Source organism: Lemur catta, chromosome 11 (genome assembly GCF_020740605.2).
Source record: "Lemur catta isolate mLemCat1 chromosome 11, mLemCat1.pri, whole genome shotgun sequence".
Lineage (NCBI taxonomy): Eukaryota > Metazoa > Chordata > Mammalia > Primates > Lemuridae > Lemur > Lemur catta.
In genome coordinates, this window is record NC_059138.1 from 38,004,888 (window position 1) to 38,023,336 (window position 18,449).

Below are 18,449 nucleotides of genomic sequence, written 5' to 3' on the forward strand. Positions count from 1 at the left end.
GACTCTGCACCTGTGAAGGTTTGGTTTCTGCAGCCATGAGAAGCTTTGAACTTTCAGGGCAGAGAGTTATTCAACCAGAGGAACCATCTAGAGGTCCAGTCACCCGACCCCTTTCTCCATCAGAACACAAATTAAAGGCCATAGCTGAGCCCTTCCCACCCAGGCTTGGAGGAGAGACACCCAGGTGGTTGTCCTGGCTCTGTGACCCCTGGGAAAATTCCCTAACCTCTCCAACCTTCAGTTTTCTTATCTGTAAAATGCATATAATCCCCCAAATGCAGCCTGTTCTCAGAAGCACACCATGTGGATTAGCAATCATGTAGGTGGAGTGCCCAGCTCATGTTAGGCACACCATCGCGACCATGAGATTTCCAGAGACCTGGCTGCAGACTGCTCAGGTCGTGTCACTGTGCATCTCAGTGAAGTCCACCAGCACTCCGGACCACACCCAGACTCAGGTCCAAGTGGACAGGATCTGGGAAGGGCTGAATGCCCCACAGTGCAACCTGGGCTGATGGTGCCTCACATGTCATTTTGCAAATCTTGGGAAACCCTCGTGCATTGCTGGTGAGAATGTAAAATGGTGCAGCTGCTGTGGAAAACAGTCTGGAAGTTTCTCAAAAAAGTAAATATATGACCCATCAATTCCATTCCTAGGTATATACCCAAGAGAAATGAGAATGTATGTCCACATGAGGACTTGTATGTAAGTGCTCATTGCAGCATTATGCATAATAGCCAGAAAATGGAAACAATGCAAATATTCATCAAGTGATGAATGGGTGAAAAAAATATGATATATGCATGCAGTGGACTACTATTCAGCCATAAAAAGGAATAAAGTATTGATACACCTACAATGTGGATGAATCTTGAAAACATTATGCAAAGTGAAATAAGCCAGACTCAAAAGGACAAATATTGTGTTATTCCATTAATATGAAATGCCCAGTATAGGCAGATCCATAGACAGTAAGTAGATTAGTGGGTGCTAATGCCTGGGTTTGGGGAATGACTGTTAGTGGCTGTGGAGTTCATTTTGGGGGTGATGAAAATGTTTTGGAATTAGATAACAGTGATGGTTTCACAATTCCTTGAATATACTAAAAACCACTGAATTCCATGGTATGTGAATTAAATCACAATAAAGCTGTTATTTAAAAAAAGACCCTTCGCATGCCAGCTGGAGTGTGCTCTGACCACGGACCAACAAATGAGATGGGCTGTGCGGGGAGTGGAGCTCGTGTGAGCCTCGCCTATAAATCACCTTAACCAGCTTCCCTCCCTCAGCTGCACAGTCCTGAGGGGCTGCCGCAGCCACACACTGTTTCTGAACACGCAGAAATTAAAAGGCTTCTGAGCGTGCTGGGGCCCAGAGCTTGAGCAACAGGGTGCCTGCTCCCAGCCCTGGGCCAGCCTCACCCAGCAGGCACCGCACGGGGAGAATGCAAAGTCGTGAGCATGCCTTGCCTTGGTCTCAAAACTTGCAGGGATCATGTTTTCCAAACCAGACATCAGGACGGATAACTACGGTTTGTGCTCATGCGGACAGCAGGATAAGCCATTTTAAGTAGGGACTGTCTCCAAAAATCTGGGCATAAGGCCCCGGTTTTCCAGGACACACTCACCTTCCTCTGTTCCCCCAAACAGACAAGTTTTCTAGGAACTTAGACTCTTTGGAGAGTCACAGACAAAAGTTGGGGAGTTTCCTATAACTCACGTCTCCTGACATTTAATCAGAACTGTACTTTTCCAGACTGAGAGCCGTAACGCACTGCTCAGCTTGAGTGAGGTGACGCGACCGTCTCCACAGCAGGGCACAGAACCCAGACCCAGAAAGCACCGGGCAGCCTGTTTCCTCTGTCTCCTTGGAGCGTTGTTAGGAATCTTGCCAGCAAGTTCAGTGTAGCAGGGACACTGAGGGGTTCTCTTTACTCTCCCAACACACTTATGTGCCATTCCTCATCGTGGACTAAGCGTGGGGCAGTCCCACTCAGGATAACTGTCCAATGTCATCTAAAATAACTGTAAGTGGCAGCTCCCACTGAGGGAGTGGCTACACTCTGTGGGGAACCTTTATCTGAAACAGGAATGGCGCCCAAGAGAACTGAGAACTTCTTTTATATTTGGGACACTTCCTTCAAAAAGGTGCCACAGAATTTCCACCTCTGCCACCCTGGCCCAAGCGTCTGCCATCTCATACCTAGATGAATCCAATAGCCTCCCATTCGGTCTCTCTACTTCCACCCTTGTGCCTGCCTTCCTGAAGTCTATTCTCAAATCAGCAGAGAGATGCTTTCAAACCAGGAGCCGGTCAAGTCAGTCCTCTGCTCAGCACCACACCTTGGCTCCCATCCCACTTAGAATAGAAGCCTCACGGTGGCCCGCCAGGCCCTCTGTGGTGTGCAGAGCCCACTCCACACCCACCCCATGGTCCACACATCCCCAGCCTCCTCTAACACACGCACCCACCTCCCCTCCACCACGGTCACCTCCTCCAGACCTCCTGCTGCTCCTGAACTTGTCCTTGCTCCTGCACTCTCTGCCGGGAAGGCTCTTCCCAGTCCTCTGCCCAGCCCCTCCGCACTCCCACTATTGGGGCCCGCTTACCACACGGGCCTTCCTTGACCACCTGGAGGAAGTGGCTCTCCTGCCTTCCATAACCCCTGACCTATTTACTTTTCTCAATGACATTTACCACCATTAACATACCTCACTTATACATATATACATTTATAAATATATTTATAGATCACATGTTTATTTATTAGAGCTTTGTGTCATCCCAGTGGAAATAAACAAAGACCAACCATATGAGAAAAGTGAAGACTGCTTATCCCGAGCTTGCTACAGCAAAGGAGTCAGCCACCTGCACTCACGTTTTGGGAGTGACCCAAAGGCAGGCAGAGTATGTAGGAAAAAAGGGACAGCTTCAGGTGTGCCCTGATCAGAGGCTGCTGGCTGAGGCAGCTGCAGGTGCGCTAACGAGAGGCAGGGCATCCTATGCGATGGGTGAGGGGTGTGTATTTGGCTGTCTCTGATGGGTCCTAAAGTTGGACTCAGGGACAAAAATTAGGGAAGCTGTCAGGTACTAATGAAGTCCTGGCCATCTGGGGCCTCTTGTTACAAGGGTTATTTTTTAGCTTCCTATATTGTCACTAGAGATAGTACACTGGCGTCCTGGGTGTTTATTGGAGACGAGGGAGTGGGTTTCTTGGACAGGTTGCTGCAGGGTGGGTCAGAGTTCTATTTTTATATATGGTCCAGTTGTATGTTCAGTCTTTCACACCTCACTAAAATATAAACACTAAGAACATTGTTTTATCTACTGCTGTATCCCCAGAGCCTAGGACAGTGCCAGGTACCTTGTAGGCACGCAGTATCTACGTATTGATTATGACAATGTTTATCTCGATCTAGTTGGAAAAATTGTGACTCTGCTACATGACCTAGATAGAAAACCAACCACACGCCTGTTTAATTCAATCTCATTCTGCAAATACTCATTGAGTGCTTGCTACATACCCAGGAGGTTCTGTATTAGGCCACTCCAGGTTACACAAGCCAAGTATTGGCTGAAAATGGAATAAAGACCAGGATTCTGAATGCTTTAGCCTTTGCTCAAAATTTCCCTTCTCTTCTCTTCCCTTCCACTTTGAATGCGTCCCCACCTTCAAGACCCCTTCAGTTTCCAGGTCTCCCGTCATGCTCTCAGAGGCTGCTCTGGCCCACGTCTAATTTCTCCAGCACTCACTGCATATGGGACTTATTTAGTTCTCATAATGTGCCCGTGTGGTTGCTGCTTGTCTTTTTATCGAGTTGGTCATCTTCTCAGTTGGATTGCTCCCTTGCAGCTGGAGCCACATTTTGCCCCCACTACAGGTAACACATAGGAGGGTCTTGGTGATTTGAGGCTCCCCCACCCCCCATGTTTGACCTTTTCCTCCAGATCAAATAGCTCACTGGCTTCAGGATTCTTTCGTCTTCTGCGTGCAGCAGTCACACGTGGCTTACAGCTGCCATCTGGAGGTGCATGAACTGTAGGCTGGGGCCCCCACTTGGGCAACTCAACTGCTTTCCAATAAGGGCTCCCCATTAAGTTTGTTATGTTTTGTTTTGTTTTTTTGAGACAGCATCTCTCTCTGTCACCCCAGGTAAAGAGCAGTGGCATCATCATAGCTCACAGCAGCCTCAAACTCCTGGGCTCAAGCAATGCTCCTGCCTCAGCATCCCAAGTAGCTGGGACTACAGGCATGTGCCACGATGCCTGGCTAATTTTTTTATTTTTAGTAGAGATGGAGTCTCACTCTTGCTCAGGCTGGTCTTGAACTCCTGACCTCAAGTGATCCTCCCATCCTGGCTTCCCAGAATGCTAGGATTACAGGCATGAGCCACCGTACCCAGGCCCCATTAAGTTTAAAAAAAATTTTTTTAATGGTTCTGAATTATCTGTTCCTCTGGAAAGAGAGTCCAGGCTTGGGTTAATTTATCTTTCAGACGGAATAATCAAGGAACCAAGAAACAAATAGGCCAGGATGCAACTAGAAATAGAAACTTTTGGAACAGCTTACCAGCAGGCTACACTCAGCTGCAGAGACAGAATGTAAGCTCTGCAAGGGCAGGGATTTGGGGCTGTTGTGTTTACTAAGGAATCAGCACTTGGCACACAGTCATTGCTCCATAAATATTTATTGAATGAATAGGAGGCACAAACACACACACTAAGTTTGAAATGAGAATCGCCCACTTTCAGTAGTGATTATTTTCAATGTTCACTGATTTTGTCACTTAATTTTCGCAGCCATTACAAAACACATTAAGTAAAAAGGCAAATAAAGAACCACAGACGTGAACAAGGGCCCCAAGGAGCAGGAGTGTCATTTCCCAGTTTCTGTTTGTGAACCACTCGCGCTTTCCACACAGGCTGAGTTGCAGACCCTGCTTTCCACGGAGCACAACAAAAAGCTCCAATGTCAGGATTTACCACACAGCTTCAAAGCCTTCAACAATTATGAATCACTATGTGGTCTAATTCCTGAATGTATTTGCCCCACACCAAGTGGCCTCAGCCCTAGACCTCAGACTTCTGCATTTCCCCTAATCAAATAGCTAAATATACAAAAGAAACAGAAAAAGAAATGGGGGTGGGGGGAAGAGTCTCTCCTGCTGTGCAGTCTTCCCCCAGTCCTGTGTTCCTCAGGGCTCGCCTTGGGACTTGGAAGATAATCAGCGATTCCTGCTGTCACCAGGGAAGACACAGAGCCCTTCTGACAGACCCCAGCCTCCAGGAAGTCCCTCCCTCTGCCTAACTTAAATCTCCTCTTCTGGCCATAAAGCACAATTCCCTCTTGCCCTGTCATCGCTGGAGAAGGAAGAGCAGCTGCTCATTGGCCTCCTTTTAATCATCCTTAATGGGCTTATAAACAGTTATTAAGTCCCCCTTCAGCCTTCTCAGAGCCTCATTTTACTTGCATTGAAGCTGAGAGCTTCTGAGGAAGGCATTTTATTCGGGGCCCCACAGACTTGCAAAGTCTTAAATGGGTAATCAGCCACTTCACCCACTTTAACCTACACGACTGAACAGCTCTGCCTTCTTTTGCAAAATTTAAACCCATTCAAGGGAGTTCCCTGGCAACCAACCCTTATTAATAAATCACACCCAATCTAGGCCAGGACAGGGCATTTTACAAATGTTTCTTTTGCTTGAGAAGTCACACTGGCACATAAGCACACAGCAAACAAGGCAAATGCTCTCTCTGAAGGTCTTCCTTCGCTGGATGGATCCTGTCTCCTGCAGGAGCCTGGTGGGCTCTCACCTGACTCCCCAGCTGGGAAGGGTGCTGCTCTCAGGGACTCTCACCTGGTCCTTTCTTGTGATTACTGGACGGGGGCCACAGCCGCTGGGGAGCAGCGCATAGAGCAAAAGTGAGGCTTGCTCAGTCTCTGCTTGGTGCTCATTGGAAAGTTTCACCTCCCTTTACATAATAGTGCCATTTATTCTCAGTTCATTGCTCATGCATACAGGTGAAAGTCCGAGTTCTATGTTTGGACAGAGTCCTGTGGCTCCCTCCAATCACAGGAAGTGGGAAGGAGCAGGGCAGGTAGGTTGTAAAGTAGGTGTTGTTTCAGCTTTGAGAAAAAGAGTGATTTCACTTGGAGAGTAATTTTAACCAGAATGAATTGTGGTATAATCACACCAAGAAACCAGACACAACAATGAAGAGAACTGGACCCCTGCCATACAGTACAACATGGATGACTCTCACAGGCATCATGCTGAGCAAAAGAAGCCACATGCAAACGAGCACATTCTGTGTGATTCCATGTATGGGAAATTCAAAAAAGGCAAAAGGAATCTAGGATGGTAAAGATCCAAAATAGTGGTTGCCTCTAGGAGTAGTCTACACATCATCAAGTTGAACACCTGAGATGTGTGCACTTTATTGGCCATAAGTTATACAGTACATCAACTGAAAAAAAAGAATAAAAGAAGATGTCTATTGTGTTTTCTTCTTCCCAGACGCACATCTCATTATTTACTCATCCATTTCTTCACTGCTCTGCTTCTTTTGAAAAAGATTTGAGGTCACTTACAAACGTGTGGCATTGAACTATATAAGTAATCTCAGTGATGCCAAGATAAAGGCAGGGAAATAAGACATGAGGGTGGCCCTCAGTATTTCTGTCAAGAATTCTTGTGCACTTCCTAGGATGAGCTGGAGAGAGCTCCTAGCAGTTGATGCAAAGAAAACACAATTCAGCAACCAGAAGTTAACAGTCTCACTGATCAGAAGCACAGGTAGTTCTGAGACCTGAGAGAGATTTCTCCTGGCCATCTCAGAAAAAGGCAACTGTATGATCAAACCCCTTTCTATTTGTTGAAGAATTTGTCAAACATCCCATTGGTGACCCTGGATGTCTGAATTCTCTCAACCCACATTTTTGCACCCATGCAGGGCCCAGGGCTCCCCCCATAGAATTTAGAGGGAGGCAGCACCCTGCTGACTGCCGGGCCCCTCCCCTGCACCCCGCTGCACAGGTGGGCCTGGCGACTAGACACCGTTTACTTTCCTGGGTGCGCTTTGGGGGAAGCTTCGCTTGTGAAGGCTGGGTTTCTGTTCTTTGGGGTGCTCGGCTTGGCATCAGTCCTGGAACCTATGCCTGCATCCTCTGCCCGCGCTTTGCCACCCAGCTCATGCTCTTCCTGGCTGGTCCATCTCAGCGTCCCCATCCCTTCCCCAGCAGTGACTCTGCGTGGGGCAGCTCCCTGGGGGCTGGACTCTTTCTGTTTTGGCATTTGGGTTAGTGGCTCTTTCCACCTTCTGGCTCCAGTTTTTGAGTTGAATTCATATGTTTCTCCAGTCACTAGGGGGAAAAAATACAATTATATAAAGCAAGGAATGCAAAATGATTCTCTCTTCCCCCACCTCTACCCTGCTCCGTTCTGACTCCCAGGGAAGAAGCAGCGAGCTAGCAGGTGTGGCTCGCTGAGACAGGACAGACCATCCTCGCCCTGCCCTTTCCATAGCTGTCCGGCTCAGGCCACACGTGCAGCAAATATCAAGCCTCCCTGGACAGAAATGTTTAGGAGAGTCTTGAGGCCATGTCAATTGCAAGATGAGAAGGCCACATGAATCTTGAACTCCATGGGAGCTTCGGATAAATTAGGTTCAATTTTTAATGGCGTTACTCATTACTTTCTGATTTATCTTGTTTGTCTACAAAGACCCCTGGATCTCAGCTATAAAAAGGAATTCACCCAGTAAGGAGGAAAAGACTGACTTTTACGTATGTTAGGTTAGCAGAGATTTGCAGACACAGACACACAAATCTAGCCCCGCTTGTGAAGATGCAAGCGAGACGCTAATTGATGTGTTTGTTCACATAGGCCAGTTGGCACATCGCTTCCTCCTTTTCTCTCTCAACTATGCAAAAATGCACAAATAATCCCTGGCTTTACCCTGGAAGCTCCGGTTTAAGGCAGGCCCCTGCTCCCGCCACTTCCGTACAGCGAGAGTGGCCTCTGGGCTCAGGATCCCACCAGCACTTATGCTAATGTGGGCACATTATGGTAACAAGTACCTAATAATAGAGGGAAATTTAATTCCAGCAGCAGCAGCAGCCTCTCGCTGGAGAGGAGCCATCCTCCTTCCGAGGAGGATCGGTGCGGTTTGCTTATGAGGGTGGCAGGGAGCCAACACACTTGCCTCCTGAATTTGGTTTCCTTCCCTTTATTCACGTCTATAATTGAGCCTTTGTAAGCGGAGGGATGTGTGTAAAGGAGCTAAATTTGGAGCTGATTCCATGGGGGTGATGAGAGCTCTGGAGGCCAGCTTTACCTTATGTTCATTTTGCCGACCAAGAAGACATTCTTGGCCCCGATCGAGGGAAAAAAAGAAGCGTAACTTGCCATTTCTCTGTACCTTCCAGTACTAATACGAAGATATTAGGAGTATTCAGGAAGGATGGGGGTGGGGGTGGGGGTGAGTACCAATGAGAAGGAAAAAATGTGGGTTCTTGAACCCACCAGTTCCTTAAATCGGTTTGTGATTTGGAAAGAGAGGCGAGAAAGCAGCGTCGCCTGGGGCCTGAGCCTCTAGGTGGAGGCCCGCTGCGGCCCCCGCGGGCGACCGTGTGCTGGACGTGCATTCTAGTCTAGAAGGGTCAGCACTGTGTAGTCAACAAAGCCAAACGGACTGGCAAACTGAGTTAAGAGCAGGAAATTGGATAAGGTCTTCCATGACTCTTCCAGTCTAAAACACGAACAGCATTCTTATGGGTGGCGTCGCCACTTAATTACCTGGATCTATGGCTTCTCCATCAAAGACAGTGTTCACCTGGATGGTTTCCTAAGAAAAGAAGGGGACAGCATCAAGCACAGCCCTACACTCCTCCCCCCAGGCAAGGTTGCTCATCCGCACAGTCCAGGTTCCTTGCCCCAGGCCTCCTTGCCATTTATGGCTCTAACAGGCATGGCGTTAGGTGCTGGGGACACAGTGGTGAGCAAGGCAGGCGTGGTTACTGCCACACAAGACTTGCCACTGGCAAACAGGTGCTGCAATGCAGAGTGATAAGGAGATGACTGGAGAGGTGTAGTATGTTTTATGGGGCACAGGTGGGGGTGGGGGAGACATTTAATCTGCACCTGGAGGTTAAGAAAGCATCTTGAGTAAATGAAATCTAAGCTGCATAGAAGCAAGTGTAGAAATGCCACACAACACAGGCTAAAGCCTACATTGCCCCGGTGGGATCACTGTCAGGCGGACTTGCAAGCTGGACACAGGGGAGCCCCCAGGAGCCTGTACCCCCAGCCCTGGCACTCCCACCCTCTCCCGATGCCACCCCAGCCTAGGCCGATGCAGCATGGCATCTAGGCCTCACCTAGCCCTGTGCTTCATATCTCTCCCTCCCCTGATCTGTGCTCTGTGCCACCCTCCAGGCCCTGACCCTGTCTGATGTGCCTGTCCCTTTTCCCCGTGGAAACACTGCCTTCCCTCTCATGTCACCCTCTGCAGGTACCAATGTGAGGTACACTAGTGCACTAAGGAGGATGGTGCTTGGAGTTTGGCAAGCCTTCCAATCCCCAGTTTTCATCACATAAATGATCACCCTCTCAGTTCTCTACAGCTCCCCAACTCTGAAGAGGGAAGCAGCTAAGCAGCCCCACTTTTTGTGGTCCTAGGGATTTATTTATCTAATAGATTAATTTAATATTACATAGTTCTGAGAAATCTCTGAGTGGCTTCCCCCAGGGTACTTGTCTTAGACAATAGCACCTCGCAGACCAGAGATTGCCTCTTTCTGCTGTTTGTAGACTGACCAGAGCACGTATGCACTGGGTGATGGATGGGCCTAAAATTCCAGCACACTGCATTGACCCCCTCATTCAAATGTATGGATCTTGGATTATGACAAAGTCTTATTGTCAGGGGGTGGGGAAGAGCTGGAGGCAGTCCCCTTCAAATGCCACCACTTCCCAGGTGGGTAGATCAGGACCAGTGGGTGAGATGGAGAGGTAACTCTCTAGCTATCCTATAACACTTTGCATTTGTGTCACATTTAACAATTTTCAAAGCATTTCCCACCTGTTATCTCAGGGCAGGCATCCTCACTCCCATTTTACAGGTGAGGACTGTAAAGCTCAAAGAGGCTGAGGGAGTCCCCAAGGTTGTATGGCTCAGTGGGCAGAGCCAACCCCGGACCCAGGCTGTGCTTTCTCTACCGCTTTTCTACAAGGTTGTGGAAGAGCAAAGAAAAATTAAATCCCGTTGAAGGCTGAAGCACAGTTCTGGTCTTTAAGCTTCACTCCTCCAACTCACTCTCCTGGAGAGCTGGTATAGATAATAAACACCACTACTCAATATTTATGAAATCCAGTTCTTCCGCAAATATATCAGCAAACATGTTCAGCGGAGGGAAGAAATTCTATCAGGAGCTCGTCACACAGCAATCTGTTCCACTGGCCAAATGCAAGCACCTCCCCACCTCCAGGAGGCTATGGCGGGCCAGCCTGGGGGCGATGGGGGCCCCCACCAGCCAGCACCCCAGCCAGGACCCCCACGGCTGGCCAGACTCACCACCAACACCTCTCTCTCTGCATTCTTCATTTCTGCAGGGAACAGAACAGGCAGAAGGTAAGCTTCTTGGGCACTAAATTGACCTGAAAATTCCACCCCCACAATGCGATTTTCCATAAATAGGCTTTGAACTCGGTCTTGCAGACACAGCAAAGAAGTTTTCTGTCTGTAGACATGTTTGTTGACAGCTTTCCATCTTCTCAGGAAAATATATACACACATGCGTATATTATACACACACAATTAAATTTTTTTAACTCTTTTTCCAGCTTATTATTGTCACTGGACCTAGGAAATTAGCTTTTAAATGGCTTTAGAGATAAGAAAGAAAGATTAGGTTGAAACATTTGTTCACAACGTGGGGATTTTTTAAGCTCACTCCTTGTGCTCTTTTTGAAAAGTAACTGGGATTGGAGATGGTTTGTGAAAATGTCATTTATTAAAATCATCTCCCTTAATATGATCAATAATCATCATAATCAAATTTCTAACCCTGCTTAGACATGCCTTGTGTATGTCAGACACACACGCCTTAGATGGAGTGATTAAAGCCAGCATTAAAAAAAAATACTTTCCAATTCTTTGTCCTGTCTCTCCCCATAGCCTGGAGTCTACCTGAGGCCACAACTCACCTTCCAGGTGGAGATAAGACCCCTCCTCAGGCCTGCAGCTGTTCAGACGGACCTTCCTCAGTTTACCAGCTTGCTGGAAATCATTTGGCTCTTCCAGCTCATCTAACTGCCCCTAGCTCCGCTTTCTAACTAGTCTGACCTAAATAATTTGCGAAAATGATCAAATCCATTAGAATCTGAGAATCAAGTATCATTTGTTCTTTCAAAAAAGAGGCATGCGTCCAAAATAGAGCATTAGCTGTCCTCAGGACACCGCTCCGTGCACATCAGCAGTAGATGCTGTCTGTGTTTCCCACATGGAGAGTTCTTTATTTCTGTGCCACTCAGTGGGGAATAGCCCCAGGTGCTTAAGCTGAGCTGATTGGACACGACCCTGGGCAGGGCACAGGCAGGATCAAAGTGAGAGATCCAAGTGGGCCAAAGGCATCGTGCACCCTCCCTTCCCCCTTCTCCAGCTACAGCCGACCTCTGCTTCATTCCACCTGCGGGTGATGCAGCTGAAACCCCGCCAAGACACCATGGCGCCATGATTCTCTGCTGAGTTGGAGCCTTTTTCCATAGTACAACAGAGCAGAAAACAACAAACAAAGGAAATAGGCACTGTACCTACCTCCTTTCTTCACTCTATGGAAGGAAAAAAAGGAATGGACATTAATTAACTTGAAAATATTCTGCCCTGGCACACACATGATAACATGGGGTCCTTTGGGCAACTGTGTTCCTTGGGATTCAGGGGCTAGGCTACAACTCTGCTTCCAACCATGCAGCTCAGTCACATTGGTTTTGGACTGGAGAGGTTCCGGGAATTTGATGAGTTTAAAAGCTATCACCTTATAGAGCTTCAGGGAGTCTGCTGCCTGTGATGAGGACACCTGGTGAGGACATGACCACCCAGTGGGCCTGCCCCATTTTTCTCCCCAGTAGCTGACTGAGCAGAAGGCATGGCTCACCACGGGGAGGTTTGCATGCGGGCAGTTAAACTTTGGTTTCTTGTCATATGAAGAGCTGGACTTGGACTCTAAGACCTTTCCCATGACAACCTTGGATTCTATAATTCTGAAACTCTGATTTTATTCTTTGCTATTTGACAAATGTTGGCTGTCATATGGTGCAAGTAGTTTCCAGAGAGGTGGGTCTGAATCTGAATTTCTAGCTAGTTTTTCTTTTCTAAGTCAACCATGTTGAAAACTACATTTACAACATAAGTTAAAACAACCAAGCTCAAGATGCATATTTAACATTTAGCCATAAATTACATGGAGTTGCAGTGTCCATGGGATTACCTCCTTAAAGAACTTCTACCCAAATCCCATTACAGTGGGCCACCATCCTTACAAGCTTAAGTGTCACCCTTTTAGAGTCAGGTTGCTTTTTTTTTTTCCCCAGATGAATTTGTGAGTAGAGTCCAAACAAAAATGCCTTTTTTAATTTCAGCAGATGCTCAAGGATTTTTTACCTTGAAGTCAAGGTTGCCAATAGCAACAAACTTCCCCAATAAATATGGCAAAACGCAATGCACATCTTCATGCTAATACCTTATACTTTTTTACAATCTTTCACCCATAGATTTTAAATTGTTTGACTGTTAATAATCTTCAAAATACCTTTAAAAAGCACATGAGTCTTATCATCCCTTCTTTTTGCCACTGAGAAATCCTGAAACTCAGAGGTTTCAACACCTCAAGATACTTGGCCATGGAGCTAAACTGTAATTTAGAGTTCCAAACTCACTGGGACTCAGCCGTGAAGAATAATGAAATAAGGTAAGAAAAACAATGGCTGTGGTGTATTAAGCATTTACTCTGTATCAGAACAGTGCTACATGCTTTGCTTGCATTTGCTCATTTCGTTGTTTAGTTTTACAAATAAGGAAATTGCAGTTCACAGAGGTTGTCGTTTGCCCAAAGCCATATAGCTAGAAAAAGGTAAAATCAAGATTTGAACCCAGGCCTTGCCTAACTCCAAAACTCAGGCTCAGAACCATATGGTCTAGTTGTTAAGAGCTACTGAGAATCAGAAAGCCTGGCTCTGGGAGAAGTGTGTAACCATTGGATGCCCTCTTCACTTCACTTTAGCCAGTAAAGACACTCCACAGATTGTCACAGAGGCATCTTAGTAAGCAGGCGAAAATAGGAAGGGGCCCTTGAGAGTGAGAGATGGGGGCCACGTGCAGAAGAACGATGACTATTTGGTCACACAGAAACACAGTGGGATCACTGGAGCCAAAAGCTCAATTCCCTTATTGGTTGTTTTTTTTTTTTTTTAACCTTTAATTCTATCCTGTCCTTTAAATATTCTTCAAATTTCTATCACTACTCACAGCACCTGCCCCATAGAGAAATCCTGATTCTCCATCTCTCCTTCTCCTGACATCGCCAGGAACCGTGCCCTAAAGGAAGTGGAGGAATGGGCCCAGCCCACTGGCCACTTACAGAGGTTTCTCGTCCTTCCCAGTCCTGCAGGGACAGTGCCTGTGGATGGCCTTGGCCAACAGGACGAGCAGGGACACCAGGAGACCCAGAAGCAACATGGAGCCCAGAGTGATGACGAACGGCACATACCACGCGGACGGAGAGTAAACGTTCCTCCTCAGGACCTGGTAGGAGATCCCGGGCTGGAACAACAGAGCGTGGGGCGGGTGAGTGAAGGGTAGTGGCGATTTTCACACTTGGTACTTCCTCGTGTGAGTGTTTATTCCACTCTTTGTTCTTGCTCTGTAAATTGAACATCTGTGTGCTCATAGCTCTTGCTGCTTCACCCCGTCACCATATTTATAGTCTTTGTAGACAACCATCAGATCAGAACCCAGGAAATTTAGAGAACTAAAAATCGACTCCAGCCTAATTTTATTCTGTCTTTCCTCCCCTTCCCCAAAACTAAAACAGTCCATTGGCTTTTTTTCCTGCCATATCTGGGTATAACCCAGGGCCTAATATAGCCATTGTCTCTCACTGAGAAGGCATGAGCCATGAAAGCTGTTTTTTTAACACCTTGTAGGCTTTTCAGCGTTCTCTCTCGACTACAAGCTGCCACTGCCAGATGAGTGGGCTGATATCACAGTGAAGCCCGAGTTCAGCAACTGCTTCCCAGAGCTGAAGACAGATAACAGACGAGTGGCAGAGATTTCAGGATTGGAGATGCCACACACAGGTCATGCTGTTAAGCCCAAGAAAGGTGGCAATGCCCTACTCAAAGGTGCTTGCTAGCTGCTGTCACAGCGGAAAGGCCTTAGGGATGCCATGCACCTCCATTCAGTGGGGTCACATTGACCCAAGCCCTGGACAGAGAAGCGTTAACCAGCTCTTGGTAAGACCCTGAGAAGCAGAAGTTGGCCACCTCCATAGGTGGTTTTCTAAGGTTCTGACTTCTTTTCTTCTGGTGGGCTACAAGTATGAGGTTACTGACCAGGGCTGCAGCTTTCACTGAGAAGAGGAAAGGGGACAAAAGAGTCAGCATAAATGTAGGCAAGTTCCTCCGAGGGGCAGGGGAGATAATCCTGCTGTCAGATTGCAAGGTTCTCCCTTCCCTCTCCAGACTGATTCTGCTACAGCACCTGGTTGTTTTCTTCCTGCCATTTACCACAATCTGTTTTCATTTTATTAATGTATGTACTTGTTTATTATCTACCCACCCCCCGACACCATGCCCCAGATCAGTGGCTCTCAAACTTTAGTGCACATCAGAATTCCCTGAAAGGTTTATCAGAAACACAGACTGCCAGGCCCCACCTCCAGAGTTTCTGATCCAGCGGGTCAGGGGATGGAGTTGGGGATTCCAGGCTCCAGTGTCCTCCCCTGGAGGTCATGGTGACAGTTACGGTTGGGTGAGGTACAACTTTAATAACCCAGGGTGGGCCTGAGAATCTGCATTGCTAACAAGTATCCAGGTGATGCTGACAATGCTGGCCTGGGGGCTACACTTTGAGAACCACTGACCTGTAAGCTCCGTGAGAACAGGCATCATTTGGGGCGTGTTTGCTAAAGTGATTGGCACATTACAGGCATTAGATCCATATCTGTAGATTGGATGAATGTTTTTGGAGTGGAGGTGGGGAGTAGGGGACAGACTGATACATGGTGACAGCTGGCAGCCTGATCACGTGGACACGCACTTGCTGTGGCTCCTATGAACAAGCAGAGAGGGCTGTGGAGGTGGCAAATGGCCACACGCCCGCATAGGTGGTTGGTGTCTGCTCTCTCCCTGCACAAATGCACACTCCACTTTCCCAGAATAGGAAACGTTAATGGTTTTACAAATCCAAGGTCTCAGTTTGACCTTCACCACCAGTGGCTGCTCCAGTCCAGCCCGTCGTTGCCATTCTTGGCAACATCCTAACACCTCAGTCTTTTCAGTCCATCCCACGTTTCTCCTGGGTCAAATGGCTCCACTGACATAAATCCCAAGGGAGTGTGGCTGGGCTTCCAGATGCCAAAGCCCTTACCCTGGGGGTTGTGGTGAGGACCGTGGTTGGGTGGGGAATGACTTTAACACTCAGTGTCACCGTCCCTGTTTCAACAAGAGCTTCCGCTTTCTTCCTGCTGGACAGCAAGTTGTCATCAGTTACGTAGACGAGTAGTTTGTAGTCCCAGATCTTATCAAGCGCCCCAGCATAGTCAAAGCGGGACGCAAGCAGCAGGCGTGTCACGTTGGATCCAGCGTTAGGAGAGAAGGTGAAATGCCCGTTGATGTTGCCTAACGAGATTGGATGTAAGGATGTTGGTAAAAAGAAGAAAAAAGAGTGAGAAAAAAAGATTTAGAAGAAAACTGCGTTTGGTCTTTTTCTCCAATGTCCGCACCTCAAGTGTAGACTGTGTTTCTGATGCACCAGAGCTGGATTAGTGACAACTATAGGCCTTAACTGCACCAGAGACTTCACTAATGCAAAGAAATTCTTGCTCACAAACCAGCATGGCTGCAGGCAAGAATGAGTTAGAAAGGACGCCTGCACACCCATCCTACACCTGTCCTACATGCCATCCTGCTGAGCTTCAGGCAGAGACTTCATAATCCTGGTGCAGCCCCTTCCAGTTTATCATCTGGCATTTGTTTGCCAACAGCAGGTGCAACTCAGACTCAGACAAATGAGTGCGCAGTGAGAGGGCAGAACAGGTCACATCCCCAGCCACAGGCCAAGTTCACCTCCTGCCTTTCATGGAACCCGGCTGGTCACACTGGTTGCAGATGTCCCTGGAGTCCCCCAAAGGAAGGTGCCTCCTGGCTTTGCAGGGGTCGCAGCCCCAGGTTCTCCTGACCCCACGCCATCACACCCTAAACGCGCGCCCAGCTGCGTCAGCTGTGTTGGGGCCCACAGCTCAGCTCCTGGAGCCTGGGGCAGAAAGGCCACCAGCCCACGCACGCGCGCTCCCTCCTCCTCCACCGGCTCCAGACTCATTACTGACTGAACCCCGGTAAATGGAGCAGGAGATGATGCAATTTTTGCTCCCTTAGCAGCAAAGTGCTCCATAAGGCCTTAGGGTTCGCAGTATGGATTATTTCCATCTTCAGCAACTGCAGTCTCGAGGCAGTTTCTGCCCCTGGGTGTTGTGACACAGCCGGCTCGAGAGGCTTCCTACTGTTCGAGTTCCTGCTCTGCCAAGGGCTCAGCAGGCAGCAGAGATGGATTTTTACTCTTTCACGTGGAATTGTTCTGCTTGTTTGGGTTTAAATCTCTGGCCTCAGCACTTCATTACATGAGCTATTTTGGTCTAATTTCCATTGAGGGGTGCTCTTTTTTCCCCACAATGGTATATTTTTAAAGAGAGAAAATGAATGGAGCAGAAAAGAACTCCTGAGGACACATTTCAAAATGCATTTAATCTATTTAATCTATTATTATCCAGAGAGAGGACTGGGATTCCCTGCCCCCACTACAAGCTTTCGGTAAAAGAGGTGGTTGAAAAGTTGCACTAAATTTTTCTAATTACACTAATATGACTTATGACTCATAATCACGAATTTGGTGGGGGGGGTGGTTCACCATCAATGAGATTTACCCTTTTTTTGGGCCTTTGGGCGCCGTGTGGGGGTGTGTGGGAAGAGGTAGGTGAGAAGCGGAAGCTAAGAGGAGTCCAGCATTAGACTCCTCATCTCTGCTTCCCTCATCCCAAACACCCCTGCAGCTCTCGCCCCAACTGTGCCCAGACCAGTGTGTGAGCACAGACCCCAACACGTTCTCCCTAGACAACCGCGGGGTCCTCAGAGACAGGGCCCAGGGCTGTCACCACCAAGTACTGTACCTGAGCCAATGGAGTAACGGAAGGATCTGGGGGTGGAGTCAAGGTCAGTACACGTCAGCTTGAAATTTTGAATATTTGTGCCAACCTTCAGATCCACTGGGATGGCCATGAAATGAGAGTTTGGGGTACAAATTGGCTTTTCATCATTTTCTTCAAGGATGTTCACAGTCACCTAGAGCAGCAAGAAGGTGGTCATTCTTAACAGCTGAGGCCTTTTGAGTGTTTGCTGTGTGCCCGGCACTTTCGGGCTAAGCACTTTGCATGGATTAGCTCATTTAACCTCATGTGAGATTGATAACATGATTATTCCCATTTTATAGATGAGGAAATGGAGGTTTGGAGAGATTAGGTAATTGACCTGAACCCATTCAGATGGTGACTGACAGAGCTGGGATTTGAATTGAGGTCAGTCCTACTCTAAATCCTGTGCTGTTAACTGCAACACTGTGTGCACGTGTGTGTGTGCATGTAGTATATGTATACATGCACATACCCCACACACGTGCACCTAGACACATGGGCTCACCTGCAGATGATGCTGGGTTGTTGTCCGGTAGTAGCGTGGATTTATGGTGACCCTGTGTGCTTCCTTGCTCACTGCCCCTTGTGCATTGGAAGTTTGATCTTTATCTTTAGCATATACAGCAATGGTTTCCGACCCTGGTCCACTTTCTTGGGGCCACTTCAAACCAAATGGATTGGACTCCCTGGAGGGTAGAGCCCAGAGCACTTTTTTTCTGTTCCCCAGCTGATTCTAATATGCAGGGGGAGCTAAGACCCACTGGGACAGAACAAGTGGGCCTGGCTAAGCTGGGATCTCTCTGTAATCTGGGCTTTTAGAACTGCACTCAGCCCTGGGGCTAACCTGCCACGCACAGGGCCGGCCTATTCTCTCTCAGTGCTGTCTTTTATGCCTGGTGAATTGGAATATAGCCTGGGACGCCTGCCAGCACAGAATCATAGAGTGTCAGCCCTGAAAGGGACTTGTGTGATCATTTAGTTCA

The 18,449-nt window shown here is 47.8% G+C and overlaps 1 protein-coding gene across 4 annotated transcripts in view; it reads right to left on the reverse strand.

Annotated features, from left to right (window-relative positions):
- Positions 1-4,673: 4,673 nt before the first annotated feature.
- Positions 4,674-18,449, reverse strand: part of CDHR3 (cadherin related family member 3) — a 55,218-nt gene continuing 41,442 nt past the window's right edge. Inside the window, exons 13-19 of one of the 4 annotated variants that reach the window (XM_045564258.1) lie at positions 17,446-17,617; positions 15,651-15,901; positions 13,642-13,823; positions 11,820-11,833; positions 10,578-10,609; positions 8,801-8,849; positions 4,674-7,365 (exon numbers count right to left, since the gene is read on the reverse strand). In XM_045564258.1, the coding sequence (XP_045420214.1) occupies positions 7,064-7,365; positions 8,801-8,849; positions 10,578-10,609; positions 11,820-11,833; positions 13,642-13,823; positions 15,651-15,901; positions 17,446-17,617 (1,002 nt within the window). In that variant the 3' untranslated portion in view covers positions 4,674-7,063. The other 3 variants (XM_045564262.1, XM_045564259.1, XM_045564260.1) reach the window with 3 other exon arrangements.